This window comes from Sciurus vulgaris (assembly GCF_902686455.1).
Source record: "Sciurus vulgaris genome assembly, chromosome: 4".
NCBI classification, from domain to species: Eukaryota; Metazoa; Chordata; class Mammalia; order Rodentia; family Sciuridae; genus Sciurus; species Sciurus vulgaris.
This window is the reverse complement of record NC_136464.1, coordinates 16135428-16153945: the sequence shown is the minus strand read 5'-3', so window position 1 is coordinate 16153945 and position 18518 is coordinate 16135428. Positions and strand designations below refer to the sequence as shown.

The 18518-nt window shown below is 50.9% G+C and overlaps 1 protein-coding gene across 3 annotated transcripts in view; it reads right to left on the bottom strand.

Annotated features, from left to right (window-relative positions):
• Positions 1-847: 847 nt before the first annotated feature.
• AFAP1L2 (actin filament associated protein 1 like 2) overlaps positions 848-18518 on the bottom strand; it is a 94302-nt gene continuing 76631 nt past the window's right edge. For 2 of the 3 annotated variants that reach the window (XM_079137894.1, XM_079137895.1), the window contains 13 exons: positions 17634-17813; positions 14663-14752; positions 13435-13519; positions 12787-12891; positions 10455-10666; positions 8558-8703; positions 7695-7806; positions 6892-7131; positions 6641-6812; positions 6208-6363; positions 4178-4371; positions 3945-4067; positions 848-3113 (listed from right to left, as the gene is read on the bottom strand). In XM_079137894.1, coding sequence (XP_078994020.1) covers positions 3087-3113; positions 3945-4067; positions 4178-4371; positions 6208-6363; positions 6641-6812; positions 6892-7131; positions 7695-7806; positions 8558-8703; positions 10455-10666; positions 12787-12891; positions 13435-13519; positions 14663-14752; positions 17634-17813 — 1842 coding nt within the window. In that variant the 3' untranslated portion in view covers positions 848-3086. Of the gene's footprint in view, positions 3114-3944; positions 4068-4177; positions 4372-6207; positions 6364-6640; positions 6813-6885; positions 7132-7694; positions 7807-8557; positions 8704-10454; positions 10667-12786; positions 12892-13434; positions 13520-14662; positions 14753-17633; positions 17814-18518 lie in introns of all 3 variants that reach the window. The other variant, XM_079137893.1, reaches the window with a different exon arrangement.

Sequence of the window (18518 nt, the reverse complement as noted above, 5' to 3'; positions counted from 1 at the left end):
GTTCTTCCCTTTGGTCCTATTGTCTAGAGTTGGGTTTTTAGTAGAAACCTTTTTAAGCTCTGACATAAATCCAGAGACTTTATTATAGTGTTTTTTTTGTTGTTGTTGTTCTTTGTGGTGCTGGGATAGTTTTTGTTTTAATATAAATATTTTGTTTTACGTGTAAAAGTTCAAAGCTACTTTGATTTAAATATCACTTTAAGAAATTCAGGATTTCTGATGTTTGAAAAGTGTTTAAAGAGATATCACCATGGTATCATTAGACATTAAAAATTAAAAGTCTGGTGTCCCAAGCACTGGGTCATTTGTGTTCGAGGGACATTTTTATTGATAATCAGATTTCTGTTATTACTGTTCTTCTCAGAAAGCAATACCAAGACAGGACCACATGCTCATCCAGGGAATGCCGATCAGTTGTAGAAATTATTTTAACTCACTTTCTTTAATAGCATAATCATTTTATCACGTAGGCTCTTTGGTTCAGGGCTATTTGAATGTCTCATCTGGATTACTTGGACTTAAAGAACACAGTGGACTTACATATTAAAGTCTTTACTGTTTCTTTTTAGGCTGGGGGTCCTGCGCTTGAAACTTTTTTTGAGAGACAGGGTCGCTGTATTACCCAGGCTGGTTTGAGACTTGTGATCCACCTGCCTTGGCCTCCTGAGTACACCTGGCTTGAATTTTCTAGTGAATGGGCCACTGGCTAGGTGGACTTTTTAAATGGTCCCAGTAGCACTAGAAAAAGAAAAGGGACTTGCTCTCATTGCCTAACCAGCCAAGCCCTTTCCTTTCATTTCAAATTAATTTCTAGCTTTAATTATATGTAATATATATTTTTTCTATACATAAATTAAAGCCTTGCAGATAGATCATACATCTTTTTATTTCCTGAATGAGGCCGGTGCCAGCTACCCTCCTGACTACACTAGTGTCCAGGGAAACATCATCTACAAATGATAAGTCTTGTCTCTTCCTTTTGAAGTTATATACTACTTTTTCTTGTCATTTGCCTTCTCCAGGGTCCCCAGAATGTTTTTAAAAGTAGCAGGAATAACACTGATCCATAACCGGTTCTTGACTAAAAGGATGGTCATCCTTATAGTACTAATTTCTGTTTGTTTCCTGTAGGTCACTTTATTAGGTGAAGGATGCTTGTTCCTAGCTCTTGATGAATAAGAATGTTCGTTATGAGCATTGAGATTTATGGTATGCTTCTCCCACTTGAAGAAGTCATTTTTTTCACATTGAATCTGTTAATGTGATAAATGACACATTTGTATACTTTCAGCTATTCAACCCTTTTTTATTATTATTCCTAAACTCTGTTTGTTCAACATTGCTGAATTTCAAAGATTTTTTTCCATCAATATCCAAAAGCAAGATTTGGTTTTTCTTTTGCAATATGTATAGAATTTGGGATGACTGTCATGGAAAACCCATATTTCTCAGATTTACAGGTTCATAGCATTTTCTTGTAACTGTACTTAGATGTTTTTGTCAATTTCGATTATGCTATTCCATACAGCTTTAGGATGTTTTTTGATTGCATTAGTCTTTTCAATGAACCAGAATGTGGTTTTATCATTTTGTAAATAAACATTTATGCCATGAACATCTTTCATTACTATTTAGGTGTCTATTGAACTTCTAGGCATATTGATTTTCAATTTCCTATAAACAGTTTCTGCAGATGTTTCCTGAGAATTTGGTACATTGCTAATTATACGATTTATACTATAATAATCCTCCTTCAGCCTTAGCTGGTGACTTAAGACAACTTTGAAATCTCTTGCTGGGAATGCACCTTATGGTTCTACCAGTTTCTACAGGTACTTTAAAGATGTTTGCCCCTGAAAAGTTCACTAGGCCCTGCCCCCAAGTTATTCCATGAAATACAAGGAAAACCTGAAATACAATGACCATTTTATTAAAAACAAAACAAAACAAAACTAACTCACCACTTGGTAAAGGTCACCAAGTGCTTATGACATGGGAAATAAATGCCCTGGGATTAGAAAGACAATACACTTTTTTTTTTTTAAAAAGACCTTTAGCTCTCAGGAACCATTGTTAGAGAACCGAGGCAGGGCGACAGATGAAATGTTTCAACCTGGTTAACAATGACATCACAGCACAAGGAAGAGCAGTGCCAATTTAAGAGAAGAGGACACTATACTAACCAAAATTCACCACATTTTTTTTTTCTTACAAGGGAACTAGAAATTAAAACAGAACTTCAACACAGGAACAAAGAGAGCATTATATTAAATAATTCTCCTGTTTAAAATGGCCTGACTATAGGACTGAATCTGTAAACACAGGGTGATTTTTTTTTTTTCTATAGTCATGTAAAAATTAGATCTCAAAAGACACTTTTCACTGTTCTAAATGACGGGATTTTAAACATTTCTATACAATACAGTATCACAATTTTATTTAAAGGCAGTTGATTCAGGGCTGCCTTGGACTGGAATGAAGATCCTTAGCAGGATCAGTGCTTCAGCTGGGTCCCAAATGTTTCTCTCAGCTACTGTTTCTTTAAAATTCGTGTTAAAGGTGATATTGATGCTGTTTAAAATCACTAGAGACTGAGCTGGGCCCACTAATGACACTGCAGAACAAACTTGAAGGCAAGGGCGGTTTAACCCCCGACTCTGCTGGCATTGGACAGGAGCTGGCCCTCAGGAGTTTAGGTCTTCTCAGTCACCAAAGGCCAGTGGGACAGGGTTCTGATACCTCAATTTCACTTCTACCAAAGTTGAATCATCAGAAGCTTTTCACTAGAAACACTTGATAAAAACCTCAAACAGGAAACAGAACATCCCTAAATACAATGTCTTGTTTACAGCCAATAGACTCCGGTCTCCAAAGAAGCCTTTTTTGGGGGGTTTGTTCCCTTGGGCTCAAAAAGGGACAGAGCCAGCTCTTAGCCAGGCGTTCCATTCACAGTACCTTAGTCCTGGCTTTTTCTTCTACACAGACTCACCCTTTCTCAGAGTCGCTCTTTCAATGAAGACTTTACCAAAGCAGGATTGTCACCACGGTCCCCATTGACACAAGAGTCTTTAGATGATGTTCATTTCCTAACTTGCTCCTTTCTTCTCCCATTCCTGAAGCACCACGTACCAGCACACGCACACACACCCCACAAAGAAAAGAAAGTTATTCTCTGTAGCAACCTTTATATTCATAGAAAAATGTAAAAATTTAAAGCACAGAAGCAGTTACAAATAGGGAGGGCAAGTATGTTTCCAACCCCGTGTGCTCATCATCCTGGCGTGGAGCACCTATTAAGAGATGGCCAGGCTGTGGCAGAGTGCTTCAAGAGATTAGAGATGTCTGCCATGGTCGTGAGGGACAGAAGTCACGTGCTTTAATGGATTGAACGGTTGGCCATCGGGTGGGTGCCTTCAACTATTGCCATCAGGCAAGCAGGACAGGAACAAAGAGTACTGTGCCAAAACCAAAGGCAGCTCCAGGTACCTTCTTTATTGTGCAACTGAGGTTAGGACTAACACTTTGTCTAGCCCCCGTGGAGAAACCCAGTCACAGGATCCATCCATTGCTGGGTGACCTTGGACAAACCACATCACCTGTCAGAATTTGTTTCTTTAGTTTTAATGGTAGAAGACCTTTGGAAGCACTGATTTTTTGGTCTGAAAACTAATCTGTCCCTGACTGCAGCTGCCCCATGTAATCCACTCATAATTGAGTGGTGGGTACATAGGTCAAGGACAAAGTGTCCTTGGGCTCACTGATAAGAGTACTTGAATCAAGTGCCATCTCCTTCTGGTCAATCAAAGGCACAGTGAAGCCAGAGTCACTGACTGACTGTTGAGAGCTAAGCCCTCACCCAGTGCTGGCTCCCACAGTCAGGAAGAGAAGCCACATCCTAGTAACAGTTCTGCTAGTCCTGAGGGAGGCTGGGAGTGACCTCTTACCTTGGCTTTCTGGAGGACGGTGCCCTTGCCTGTGACCATGACAGACAGAGGCCTGTTCTTGAGGGCGGTCGCGGAGTTGACTGGGGTACAGTCTGGGGCAGAGGTGGAGGAGGCAGCTTTGGGCTGTGGTTAAGGAGGAGAGCAAGGGTTGGGTGGGCGGAAGGAGACATGACCCGCTTCCCCCAGCCCGTGTCCAGGACAGCCAGCAAGAGCTCAGAGGAGTGGACACTCACGCGAGGGCTCATGCTGTCCAGGTGGGTGGTGTCTACGGTGGTGCCCAGGGTCACAGGCCCAGCCTCAGCCTTCTTCAGGTTGTCCTTCACCTCCATGATGTTGAGCTCAAGGTCCACGCGCCTGCTCTCCTCTATCCGGCATTCCTCGTCAATCTCCTTCAGCTTCTGCTCCAAGTTGGCCAGGACTCCCTTGTCTGGGGGGAGAATTAAGCCAGCTACAGAAACGGCATCCCAGCTGAGGCCAGGGAGCCACGCTGAGTGGGAGTCTGCGCACACCCCTCGGAGGAGGAACCCTGGTGTGACGCTCAGGGCTCAGATGGCCCTGTGTATGTGCCCAGGGCCGCCTCCAGGTCCAGGTCTTGTGTTCGTGTCCTAGTAAGGCTGGGAAGGCATCACTGGAAGGCTGTCTCTTCTGGTGGGCTCCCAGTGGTTCTGACATCTTGCTCTCCTTATAGCCAAAGTGTGAGAGAAGTTCTACCCGTGGCCTTGGGGCCGACTGGGTTCTCTGGTTACCCCACAGTTCCCTCCATGCCCTGGTCCTCGGTGCTTCCTAAGGCCTGACCTCAGTCTTGCTTTATGTATCTTATCCCCGGGGGCTAAGAAATGACCTGCGGGCTGCAGGGGCCCATTGCTGGAGGAAAGGATGGCATCACGTGGGGTCAGCACAGTCCCAAGCATGAGTCAACGGCCACCAGAAAACATTATGTGCTGTTTCCAGGCTTTGTGGTAAATGATCACCTGTTGGCCTCGGTCCAAGGACAAGCAGTGAGAGGGGCCATTGTGTAGGGAAAATTCATAGAGAAAAACTAAGTTGAGAACATCAGAAATGATGTTTTCGGTACAGAAATTTAACAACACAGTTGCTATTTGGCAGTGGTCAGTATCAATACTTGGTGTATCACTTTACCAGTTGGCTCTAAAGGGCTTATTTGCCAGGAAAATAAACCATAGTGAAAATTTTCTCTTCTCCCACCTGAAGTATCTATGCAGGAGAAAAAGTGGGGAGCCCCTGTCTCATACTACAGCGTGGGACTTTCAGGGGTTTCAAAGGACTGTCTCAGATGAGCCCGGGCCACCCACATCAGCTCATGTCCCAGCTCTCCAGTCTCAGCTGAGTAAAAGGAAGCCCCGCTGGAAACATCCTACCAGCAGCGGGTGCCTACACAGAGTGACAGACGGTAGATTAGGGGTAAGAAAGTAGGAGAGTGACGGATACGGGCTTTGGGGTCCAAAAACTTATTGTGGTAATGGCTGCATAACTGTAAATATATGAAAGCCCACTGACTTGAACTTTAAGTGGGTCAACTGCATGATGTGATTATCTCAATAAAGCCAGTATTTAAAAAATGGGTGACTACCCCCCAGACCTTCCTTCAGCAGTCAAAAGCTTCCCAGGAATCAGTTACATTTGTCCCCAAACCTACTACGCCTGCTGTCCTTGTTCATGCAACTCTGCAATTTAAATACTAAATTAGCACAAAGCAACTGTAACAAAGTCAAGGTCGGAGTAGGTTCTATAAGAGGTAAGTTGCTAGAAAACAGTTGTCACATGATAAGAGGATGATTTGGAAGACAATCTGGAAGTCCTCAGCTTTCCTTTACAAGTATCTTAAACTTGGATTCACTTTAAAGAAGTGAAGCCTGTCGGTCGAGGCTGACGCTTGGCCGGCGTGGTGGACACCCATCAGCTGACCCACATCTCTAAACAAGGCCTTGACACAGCTTCAAAAGATGGGCCCAAGAATGTACATTTGTTTTAAGTGAAAACAAAACATTGCAGGCCTAAACATAACATTTTTAAAGATTTCCACCTTAAACCAGGCCAGCTACCTGCTGGTCTGGTTGACCTGGGTCAGGGGTCCCCCTGTAGGATGGCAGCTTTCAGACAGGGCCAAGGGGAGAAGGGTGTGCCACAGGTGAGGGGGTTCAGGCCCACAGGTCTGGAAGCCAGTGAGACAGATCCAAGTCCTACCACCACCAAGCCCACATGTCCCCTAAGCCGAAGGCCCTCCCCACCTGGAGCCCCTTACCTGCACATTTTAACAGGGCCTCCTTCAGCTCTCGTTTTTCTTTCCGGAGCTGAGCCAGGTGCCCCCGGATCTCTTCCTTCTTCCTCTCAAGTCTTTCCTTCTCCTCTGTGTACCGCTTCACCTCGGCCTCTGTTCGGTTCTTGCCGAGTTTGATTTCTAAGGACCCAGAGAGGGATGTTCCAAGTCAGTTGAGCTGGATTGTTAGGGCTGTCCCCAACCACCTCCCCAGGCTCAGGATCCAGGGCTGGGGCAGAAGACCAGAGCTGGACACCAGGTCAAGCCATTAGGGACATGAAAGACAATGGGGCCCACACTTCTTGCTGTGTGGCTTTGGGCAAGTTCCTTCACCTCTCTCCTCATCTGAAAGGGAAGGAATAGGGCTAACTTCTTTGAGCCATGTCCAAAATGCTAAGCTCTGATCTAGCACAGGTACCTGCACTGGTCACACGTAACCTGTCCTTCACAGGTGGGCTGGCGCTAGCCGGGCTGATGGCCACAGTATCGGGGCAGTTAGGTGGGAAGGAGATTCTCTGCTGCTCAGGTTGGAATTTGACTGTGGCGATTCTCAGGGAGGGCTCCTCGGGCTCCCGGCTCTCTAGCTGCCTCTGTGTGGAGAGAAAACATGATTCAGCTGGATGAAGGGCACAGGAAGGTGGTCAGCCCTCCATTGGAACTGACCTGTACCTGCTGCTCTGGGTTCTCTGCAGACTTTGTACAGGGCTCCTCTGGGGCCGGGCCTGGGTCTGCAGGGAGGGCCTCAGCTGGATCCTTGAGGAGTGGCGACGTGGGGCAGGAGGCCTGGGTCTGTGCTCCGTTGGGGCTGTACAGGAAGGACTTGACGGGCGAGAGGTCCAGGTACACTCGGTCAAGCTCACTCTCACATGGGCCATCTACGGCAGGGGTGGCTTCCTCCACAGGTTCCACCTGCAAAGGACAGTCAGGTGGCATTCATCATGACTCCATTCCTGGACGGTGTGCAAGGCACCAGTCCTGTCTCAGACCTCCTGTCCCCACCCTGGAGTTCCCAGAGACCTCCCTCCCTCCCCAGGGAGCCTCCTGTGAGACCTGGTTGTGCCACTCCAGAGGCAGAAGACCCAGGACCCCGTGTTCACCTTCTCTGACCCTTACTTCCTCATCTGTACATAGGGAACCAACTGCGCCTTTCCGCAGCGGGAAGGTTCCCTCTCCCTCTTCCTCAACGAGATCACCTGCAGAGCCCCCTGCAGAACCTGCCATCAGCTTCGGCACCCACCTCTGTTCTCAGTGTGGACCTCGATGGTGAATGGTGCCACCCCACCCTCAGCACTGACCATGGGTCCCCAAGCCAGGCCATGCACACCCCATGCACAGAACTGAGTCGGCTACATCTGGGGTCTGCACCAATGACCTATAGGTGACTTAAAATCCATTCATCTTGGAGACACCTCCAGTGTCGGGGTGCACGGGTCTGGCAGGAGGACTGGAGATGCTGCCCTCCAGGTCCTTACTGCTGCAGTCAGCTCTGACATCTCCACGTCGTCATACAGCTCCTCCTGGCGGTCCTGGCTGGGCAGCCCGTCGATGTAAGTGTTGGGCTCTGAGAACTTCCTCTGCATCAGTCTGGAAGACACAGCCAGACGCAGTGTGCACTAAGCACCAGGACAGAGGGGGAGACTCACCAGAACGCAAGACTTTGGCTACATGGAGATCTGGGGACAAAGGCCTGCCTCCAAGTGTTTGGGGGCATCTCTTCTCTCTCTTCCCAGAGCCTTCAGCCTGGAACTCTTGGGTCCAGATTTCCCTCCCAGAAAAATACTCCCCTGACACCTCCCTTTTAGGATCTTCCCACTGCTGCCACAGATCCCTTCCCACTGGCTCTTCGCAGTGCACCTGGGGCAGTACACACTAGACGCCATCCTGTTTTGTGCATAAGAAAATAGATACTGCTTCAGTGGCTCGGTTGGCTTCTACCAGTACCAGCTCCACTTCCCTGTCCTGAGCCCCTGTTTGCTTATCTGGAAAGTATAAATCAAACCCCTTGTCCTACTTATTCCAGAATGTACTGGGGATTCAGCGCAAGTACAGAGTTGGTGGGAAGGACAGAGGAAAGGTACCCACTCTACACGAGGGAGCTGGGGAGTGTCCAACCAGAGCCCAAGCTGTCCCAGGGCTGGCTCAGCTTGCAGATCCCCTAAGGCTGCCCCTCAGCCTAGGACTTCGCATCTTCCTTCTGCTGGATAGGGCAGGGCTGAGCCCCATACTGTTAGTGGCCACTCTGCTCCAGCTGTGCACCAGAGGCTGGTCCAGGCCCAGGGTCTAGAAGCAGGGCTGGGAGTGGGAGAGGACATAACAGGAGGCCCTTGGGACTCACAGGAGAGAGGTTTTGGCCGCGCTCACAATGCAGGAAACTCTCTCGGCGTCCACGTAGTCGTAGGTGAACTCTTCTGGGTCCGTCTTAGAGCCTGACTCGGAGAGCAGGAGGCCTAGCCAGTGGCCCATCTCCTCGGAAGACTTGGCCTGGAAGGAGGCCGAGAGACATGAGCCAGGCTTCCCCACCAGGCCATGACAATGCCATGGCCTGATCCCAGTCCTGCCGGTCAAGCCCCTGAAACAGCCTGACGCAGGCTTGATCTTCATCAGCATATCCCACCCTCGGAGACCCCATTTCCCATCTGTGACAGCTTGATGTTACTTCCATGAAGCCTTGGATATGAGTCCAAAATATCACTTGTAATTTATATGCCTGTGCTTCTAGAACTATGGTTAGTTATCATCTACTGACAGTTACTAAAATTAAAAATTGTCTGTACTGTAGGTCGACACCCGTATTTCCTGACAGTCAGATCACAGTTTAACATTCTAATCCATACATCCAAGGCTGCCTGGATTCTTGCTAAGAAATAATGTTCAAATTTACTTTTTCTTATGGCTTCAATCAAGTGAGGGCATCTTAAAGGCCCAACAGCAGGTCAAGAAGCTCTACTAAATTATCAACTGAGTTCAGTGAACTGGTGCCCCCCCAGGGGTACAATGCAGTCTAATCAAACGCAGACACTGGATGCTTCTATTACAATGCCAGCATTGTCTCTTGCCTTTATAATGCGAAAATCTGGGAATTCTATAAAAGCTATAGGTTTGTGTTCCTGAGGAAAACCAGCTACACCACATTCATTGCAAGTTTTTCTTAAGTCGAGAGGCAGCTCTAAGCCGACTGGATATTTAGTGGGCTTCCTTCTCCCATGAATCTTCAACTGAATTTCTTGATACTGCTTTTCATGGGGGTCCCCAAGTTCAGGCTACCACCATCTCTGCCCTGGGCAACGGCAGCAGCTTCCTGACAGGTCTCCTTTTGTCCCTTTGTCTCCTTTGGGTCCATCCCCCACCTAGTAACTGGAGGAAGCATCTTAAAATCTATATCTGAGCCTGCCACCTACTTTGAAGCCCAGGGAGGGGGGGTCCCCCTGCTCCTAGGATCGAGCCCTGCCCACTCTGCCCAGGCTTGTCACTGGCCAGCCCTGGCCCCATCCAACAAGATTGACACTTGTCTCACTTGTTTGCAGCAAATGTAACTAAGCAATTAATGGGGTAATTAGTCAAATATCCTCACATTGGCAAATGAGTATATAAGTTCCATGAGCACAGGGGGCGCCTGTCTCTTTTGTCTGCCACTCTATGGTTCTGAGTCGATTTTTGCCAACTGTCAAGTGAATGACCCAACCCATGCAAGCTCGTCTTTGGGAGGTGATTAGGATGTGGATGTTTCCGCCACCGGGGGGCAGTGTTGGAGCAAAATTTGCAGGAAGACCCGGGATAAAGGACTCAAGTGAACAGGAGCTAATGGGCAAGTGTGTGCAATGAGCTCTGCCGGCCGGGCTCCCAGCGAGGCATTATGTCACCTCCTTATTGTTATAAATGTAGCATCACATCAGAGGGTGGGGAGTCTTGTCCCCAAGATAAGCTCTGACAATCCTCATTTTTAAGAACCAGGCCTGGAGGCCCTCCAGGTTGGTGACCCACACAAACTAGCACCCATTTGAATCCCAGAAGCCTTTCTGGCAGCTCTGGGAGTTATAAACACTCTGCCTGCCTAAGTGCAGGAAGTAGCTCATTGCTCTGCTCTGTGACACAACCACCCTGAGGTCGGAACAGGAATGGGCCAACAATCACGGGCGAGGGAACTAAAGCCGGCCTGAGGCTGGGGGGAGCCTCCCTCAGCAGGATCACAGCCATGGCTGGTCCTGCTGCCCCCTCCTCCCAGGGCCAGGTACCTCGAGCTTGGCCAGCTCCTCCCCGCCGTGGAGGATGCGGAAGGAGTAGAGGTGGTCGGGGCTGGGGTCTGGAACCACCTCACAGCCCACCAGGCTGAGGGGCTGCTGGGCCACCTTGCTGCGGTTCCGGTCCTGGTAGAAGTGCAGGTGGCTGTCCCTGACGGAGCACCAGCGTGACTTCCACTGGCTGTTCACCAGCACATTCAGGTAACCTGAGGGGACACGTGGTGGAATGAGGCTGAGAAGGAGCCAAGGCCACACACTTGCAGGAGAGGACATGGCCGAAGGAGGTCCTCTGGGCCTCCTGAGGGTCTCCTCGGGTATCGGTTTCAGAACTGCTCATGCCTTTCTTATCTCATGGAAGCTTGTGGATCTCAAAGTCCATATTTTTCTTTCTGTGTTGGAGCAGCCGGACCCTCAGCAGCACCCCCTCCCTACCCAGGTCATCCGGGTCACTGGCAGGAAGCCTGCCCACCCTATTTCCCAGCTGCTGGTTCAACCCTGTTGCCTCTGCAGCTGCAGTTTTCTTGGTTCTCAGATGGCTCATCCACCCTTGGGTTGTTTGGACTCAGCCTGCAGCACCCAATTCCTCTTCCCCTTTCCAGATACAGAAGCCTCCCTGGTTCTCATCTCCTTATTCTGCCTTCTATCAGCACATCCGGATCCTGGTCCAGTGACACTCTCTGCTTCCATGTCAGCCTCCCCACATGGACACATGTGCTTCCCAAGGGCAAGAATTGCACTGAGTCCTCTCTAATGCCCAAGGTCTGTGTCTTCTCCACCAGGGACCCCGTTTCCTCTAGGCACACAGAGGCTGCAGCACCAGCACCCCCATGCCATCCTTTGTTCTCAAATGGTTGCGTGGGCTGTGTTCAGGTTCCCAAGGAAAAGACAAGCCTTTTCTCACATCAGATAAACGTTTACTGAGCTGATACTATCCATCTGGGTAAAATACACCTTGGGACCCTCCTTCCAGCTGTGTGCACTGAGTGGACAGTTTTTGCTCCTCATCTTCTCAGACACACTGGCTTACAAAGTACAATTTGGGTCAAGAGAAGAAGGGAGCTCAGATCTGAAGCACCGGAGTCCTGGGGAGGAGAGCCACTCTGTTCTCTCTGGCCTGCCCCCAGGGGACAGGAGCATACTTGGCTGAGGGAGCAGACTTCCAGCAATAACCTAACCATATCTTCCAGACAGTGACGCACAGGGACCAGGCTCCCAGGCTTCAGGGGCAGACAGACCCTGGCACTCCCTAGCACCCTGGCCAGAGAAGCAGGAGACTACTCCTTTTCTTCTTCTTCTTCTTCTTTGGTCCCAGGGGCACTTAATCACTGAGCCATATCTCCAAAGAGAGGGTCTTACTAAGTTGGTTAGGGCCTCACTAAGTTGCTAAGGTTGGCTTTGAACTTGTGGTCCTCCTGCCTCAGCCTCCCGAGCTGCTGGGATTGCAGGTGTATGCCTCCGTACCCGCTCCTCCACTTCTTTCCTATCCCACCCACCATCCTACCAGCCTCAAGTAACACAGAACTTAACTGGGTCTCAGAAAAGAGCCTGGGAGCAGGACATCATCCTGTGAGGAAGGGGAAAAGGCCCAAAGGTGGGCAGTAATGGCCTCCAGGCCCCAGGGAGGGGTGCAGCCATGAACCCCAGCTTGGGGATTGACATCCCTCACACCAGCATCTTTGCCCCTCTGACCTCGGTTTCCTGAGGGAGGGCAATGGCGATGACGTCTAAGTACCTGCCAGCACCCATAATGCTCTCTGGCCCAGCCACATGGTCTCACTTTCCTTAGGTCTGCCTGTTCCATCCAAGTCTTTGCTGCTACTCACGCCTGGGTCCAGCCTACTCAGCTCCCACCTGCCTTTAAGGCTCAGGTCTGACCACAGAGCAGAAAAGATTCTTCATGTCCCTGAGTCCTGACAGCCACAAGGGTGGTCCAGTGCATACTTAGGGGAAAGAAGCCGTCCTCTTCCTTGGGCCAAAGGTCTCAAGACTGTGCCTTCCACCTGCTTGCCCCCTGTCCTGACAGGTGCCTGCCGTGCCCCATCTCCCCACTGAGCGACTGAGCATATCTTGAAAGAACACTTGGGACACCCGTTAGTTCTCCTCACGTTCACAAAGGATCCAACAATGCAGCAAGACCGTCTCTGGCTCAGCACAAGCGACCCGGAGTGAAGACTCACTGAAACCAGGGAACTGCGTGCTTGCCATGCCTAGAGCCGTTTAAGCCGGCCCTGGAGTCCCTGGCCTTCAGGGTCTGGGCTCGGCTTCCTGGAGACAGGCGCCAGCCTAGCGAAGGAGCCCTGGGTCCTGGAGCAGCTGTGAGTCTTACTAGATGTCTCGAGGGACCTTTCTGGGGGCTCCAGTGAGGTGGATTTCTTCCTGCCCAGATTCATTAGGCTGCTTAGTTTGAGGCCAGCAGAACATTTCTTCTTGACTGTCAAGATGAGAGAGAAGGCAATCAGTGTTGCACACGGCCCACCCACATGCGCAATTCATCAGCTCCAGAGCCCCCGTTCCTCCCTGCCTGCGCGTACACACACACACACACACACACACACACACACACACACACACACACACACACACTTACACACAACTGCTCCCCAAACCAGAATTTGCAGGCCAGAACTGGCTGTCTCCAAAGTCATACCGTCAAGCGGGTACATGGCCTTCTCATAAGAACACAGAAGCACTTGAGACTCTTTACAGACTTTGGCTCAGAGGGATTTGAAATAGGGTTGGCAAAAAGAAGAGATGGAATACTCCAGCTTAGCCCTTCATGAAACTTAGCTTCAATCTGGCCGCCCCTCCCATTTTCCAGGGTCTATCAGATGGAGTATTTCTAAATGGCTTTTAAGTCAGAAGGTATGTTAGAATCTGCGGTTACAACCCATGAGGGTTGAGCCAGACGGCCAAGCCTCACCCTGGAATAATGTCACCCTCCCAACCACGAGGCTGCCAGCCATAGCGGTATTACCGTCTTTGGTCTCGGGGACCTCAGGGTGACTGTCTGTGGAGCTTCCATACTCCGGAGCAGAAAGGTACTTCTCAGCTATATCTGGCTACAGGGAAAAAGAGGGGGGGGGAGAAAAAGAGAGGGAGAGAGAGAGGGAGAGGGGGAGAGAGGGAGAGAGGGAGAGAGGGAGAGAGGGAGAGAGGGAGAGAGGGAGAGAGGGAGAGAGGGAGAGAGGGAGAGAGAGGGAGAGGGGGAGAGAGAGGGAGAGAGGGAGAGGGCGAGAGAGAGAGAGAGAGGGAGAGAGAGGGAGAGAGACAGAGGGAGAGAGGGAGAGAGAGATATGAATGGGAACCACTGGCTGGGAATGGTTACTTTGAGAACTGCAATTTAAAGGAGAAGCGATGACTCTCAGGTGTAGACAGGAATGAAGCCCCTTCTGCACTCAGGGCTGGGGGACTAGCTGCTGCTGGTCAAATGTTCCACTCAACTACCTACACTAGGAAGCAGCTGCTGGCCCCAACCAATGGGCCTGCCTATGGCAGGACCCAGAGACAGCGGCACCTGGCCAGGGAAACGCCGCAGAGAGGTCCTCAGTTCTTACCCCGACAGGATGGGCACACGAATTGACTCTGCCAAGGAATGAGCAAGACCACGAAAGCACCAGCCCCTCTCAAGTTCCTGTGGCAGGGCTGTGGCACTTCTCCAGGGGCCTGAGCCCTCTGTGGTCCTCTTGCTTCCATCCCCTGGCAGGGCAGGGACCCTCTGGCTGCTCTCTGCATGGCCCAGGCTTCAGGGTACCACCTGCAGATACTCAGGGACCTAAAGGGCTACCCTGCGGGTGACAGTCCTCTACCTGATTTCCTTGACCTTGACTCTTAGGCCCAAGGCTCCTGGCAAAGGCACACTGAGCACTCTGGGGGAAGGGGATCGGCACTGAGATGCCCCGCCCAGAGGCTCTGCAGGGGAACAGCGGGAAGGAAGAGCCTCATAAAATAAATCTCCCGCTGAAGAATGCAGGGCGAAGCGACTTTTGCTCTAAAAACACTGCCCCCGCCCTCACAAGAAAATATTTTAGCTCTGTATCCATTTCATCCGCCTTCCTGCCAGGCTAGTCACTGCCCTTATCCAAGCAGTGCATGTTTCTTATTAATTGAGTTGAAATACAAAAACAAAGCTTCCAATTTTACACTTGAAATTTGTAAGGAGGAAGGACAGACTGCACCCGGCCTCCAGGTGGGCAGAGCCTTACCCGCTGACAGCTCAGGCGCTGGGCATCTGGGGTATACTGGTTCCCCTCAGAGGCTCCTTCCGAAGGCAGGCCACTCACCTCCTGGATGACCTGAAGCAAGAACACCCTCAATGAGGCCAGGGTCCCTGTGAGGCCTTTCCTGCCTGCACACATAGCCAGGCCAAAGAGGGGACCCTCAGGGTCAGGAGAGTGGGTGGGGTGGGAGAGAAGGCCCAGGACTGGAAGGAACAGAGAAGCACCTCTGGCCCTGCCCCAGGCTGCATGGGGTCTGGGGACGCAGTTGTGGAGGCTGCAGTGGCCCAGTGCTGCCAAGGGCTTGAGCCCTCAGAGGTCAGCGGCCTCTGTAGCAGAGCCCAAGGATGGCCAGAGCAGCCAGCCTTCAGCTCCCTGAGCCCCTTCCTGCCAGCATTCCAGGCTGGGGTTCTGTTCTGTTGTGGGTGAGATAAACAATCCCATTGGCGGGTGGTCCTCGAGCTGTGGGGGCCACGGGCTGGCTATGGAGCCTCCAGGCCACTTGGGAGCAGGCCTGCTGATTGCCTTGGTCTGACTACCATCTCTCCAAACTTGTTGGCTGCCATCCCTCCCAGCCTCCCCTGGGAAAAAGCCTTTTCACTGGCACCCAGGGCCTGGGCTGGGGACACACAAAGGTCAGAGGTGGGTCTGACTTCACTAAACAGCGATGTACCCACTTCTTGGGGATTCCCAGAGGGGCATGGCCCAGGCTGGCAAGCCAGACACACATACACACACACGAAACTGCAAAGCCCTTTGGAGGTACAGAATAAGAGCAATTTCAAGGCCCCTTCTTTTTCAATCTTTTCCTAGAGCAATTTGTGGAAATGGGTTTAACATCACAAGAGCCAAAGAACAAAAGGAAGAACAGTTATGGAAACAAGACAATTCTCACTTTTGACACTGACTCCAGTTAGGGTCTTTGATCCACAAAGAATATATGACAGGATGTCATAGGAAGAGGGCAGGTGCTGGAGTCAGCGGACTAGCCTTGTGACCTTGGGCTCAAGCCCCAGCACAGATCTGTAATTTGGGGCACCTCTGCAAGGTATCTGGTACTCAGCACAGGGCAGGTACATTCACCCCTGTCCTTAATATGTCAAGTATGATACTGCAGAAGCAGGAGGCCCAGGGAAGGTGGGCAGGTTCTACAAAGCACAGGCAGCTTGGTGGGGAGCCCTGCGGGCAGGCTAAGCAGCCCTGACACACTGCAAGAGGCAGTGACTTCTGGAGTCGGGTACTTACAGCCAGGTCACCTCTGCACTCGTCTGACCAGGGAGGAGAGGTCTCTCTGTGAAGACTGCACACAGAGAAGCTGTGCCTTCTGAAAGCACTTTTGTCTTTGGAGCCACCAGCAGGGGTTGTGGGGGCCAGGGGTCTTAGGAGGAGGGCGTGAGAGACTGGGGAGGGAGGTTGAGGTCAGGGAAGGGAGAGGTGGGTCTGGGCAGGCAGCGGACAGCACAGGGAACTGGGAGTAAGGGAAATGTGCGTGCACACATGTGCGTGTATGTGTGTGTGTGTGCACACGCAAGTGCTCATGCATGTAAAGGGTGAGAGCGAGGATGGGGAGACCTGGCAAGATGAAGAAGTTCATAACTAAAGCAGTAGCTCCAAGCCCTGGGTCCCAATCAGCTCTGCAGCCCAAGACCAGCCCCTTGCACTCTCTGGGCCTCAGTGGTCTCATCTGTGCTGCTCAAGTTTCATGTACTCTGCCAGATCGAGCACAGTGCTAGGCACTTTGCATGCATTAAGGAACCAACCCAAGATCACTCAGCTAAAAAGGGTGGAAGCCGGGATTTGAAGTCAGAGCCCTTGCTCTTGAATGCCAGCCTTGGCCTTTCAGGGCTAACCCTCGCAAGAATCCCACAAACCACAACCTGACCATGTAGTGTCCCTTCTTATTCAGTCTGACTGCCTTTGACCACCTGGAAATGTTGCAATAAGGGTTGAGGTAACTGCTCCTCCTAGAACTTGGTCTGGCCAGAATTCTCAAAACAGTTAGTGGTTTCTCAAAACATTTAGTGGTTTCACAAAAACAGCTCACCTGCTTCAAAACTGGGGTACTCAGCACTTGGGGTGGCCAGGGCTTGGGGCGGGTACCATTTTCAGCCGCACCCGCACTTTAATCGGGTGGCCCAGCTCTGACAGGCTCCCCATGGTGCTTATATTTAGCCAGGTGGCAGGGGACAGCAGGGAAATAATGACAGTAATGCATCAATGCAGGTGTGATAGTGGACTGGGCAGCCAAAAGGAGGGAGAGGGTGGCTCTGGCCCTTGCTGGCTTCACTAGGGTCCCCGGTGGGTTTTGAGACCTCTCTGGAACTCTGGGTCCCTTCTTGGTACAAACCTTCGAGCTTCTGGAACCGTCAAGCTCATCTTTAACATGGGGCAGCAAGACCCCCTCCAGGTGCTTGGTCAGCATCACGCCCCTGGAGGGAGCGACAGCAGAGTGCCAGGTGCATTTGTGGTGGCGTAAAACCCAGGCTGTGGTAAGACAGTCCTGGGTCTGAAATCCAGTGCCGCCACTCACTTGCCAGGTGGCTTTGGTCAGTCGCCTCTGCCCTCTGTGCCTTATCTTTACTCCTGTAAAATGGGAGCATTATCATGCCCAGTCACCCCAGGGTTAAGTTGGCTCAAAGTCCACAGCCCATGGTAAATACGTCATGGATGCAGCAATAGAGGCTCTTCTCTAATAAGAAAGCTTCTGCTGCCTCACTGGGGGCAGAAAGGCGAGTGGCTTCCGACCACTGCCCCAGCCCCAGCTTCCAAGAAGGATTCAGAAGGAGCAGCAGCAGAGCCCCGGATCCGTTCCCCTGACACGAACCCAGAACACAGAAAGCCCCTGGTGCTTGATGGCATCAGCCGTCCCTTTAGAAAAAGCCGGGAGCAGAACTCCAGGGGCCCTCAGGGCGAGATCTAGCGGCAGCGGCCAATCACAGCAGCCTGGCGCCTTGCTCACCCGGAGCCACTGCTCCGCTTGGTCCTTGCTCTGCAGGCCCAGCACGATCACGTCGGCGTTCATGGGCATGATCTTCAGCTTGTGCTCCTTCTTCCGCACTTGCTTCTCCTTGTGAATGACACTGCTGCCCAGCAAGTTCACGTCTAGCTGGGGGCTGTGGTCCTTGGAGGATTTGTAGCACTGGAAGAGAAAAGATGCTACATTGCTGGGGGCAGTGGCCTCATTGGATCCTGCAAAGCAGGAGCCCAGGGATGCAAAGACCCCCTGAGAGCCTGATTTTACCCCCAAAACCAGAAGGTTGGACCCCCTAAGGCAGGTCCAGAGCCTCCACCTCAAATACCAGCAATCCTATTCCCAGCATCAGACTGTCTCCTTCTCCCCAGCCTCAACCACGGGTGCTCCAGGACCGTGCACATCCAAATGGCTCAAAGATGCTCTGAGTCTGGGGTAGGGGGTGCCCAAAATACAACCAGGCACCCACTTGATGATGTCCCAGTCCGTGATGGATTGCCACGATGGACAGTGACCCCATCATGAGATAAAATTGCTCAGTAAGTTCACTGCCTTGGTTTGTGTAAGTGCACAGGATGATGCTCACACAGCAGTGGAATTGCCGGGTGACGCATTTCTAGGATGTGTGCCATCATTAAGCAGCACATGATCTTATGTCCCCTGCAGACAATTCACTTCTCCAAGGTGGAACGAACTTTTCCCACTTCTCTGTATTCACATTTCTTGCTTGGCTTCTGCAGCAAAGGATCCGTCAGGTATAAAAAACTAAGCTTATTACCTGCTTCACCAGGAAGATGTGTTAGCCAAGAAAGAAAGGAATCTTCTTCCTCCATTGGAGTAAAGATTTGCCCTGTAGTTTCTCATTGTAAAATG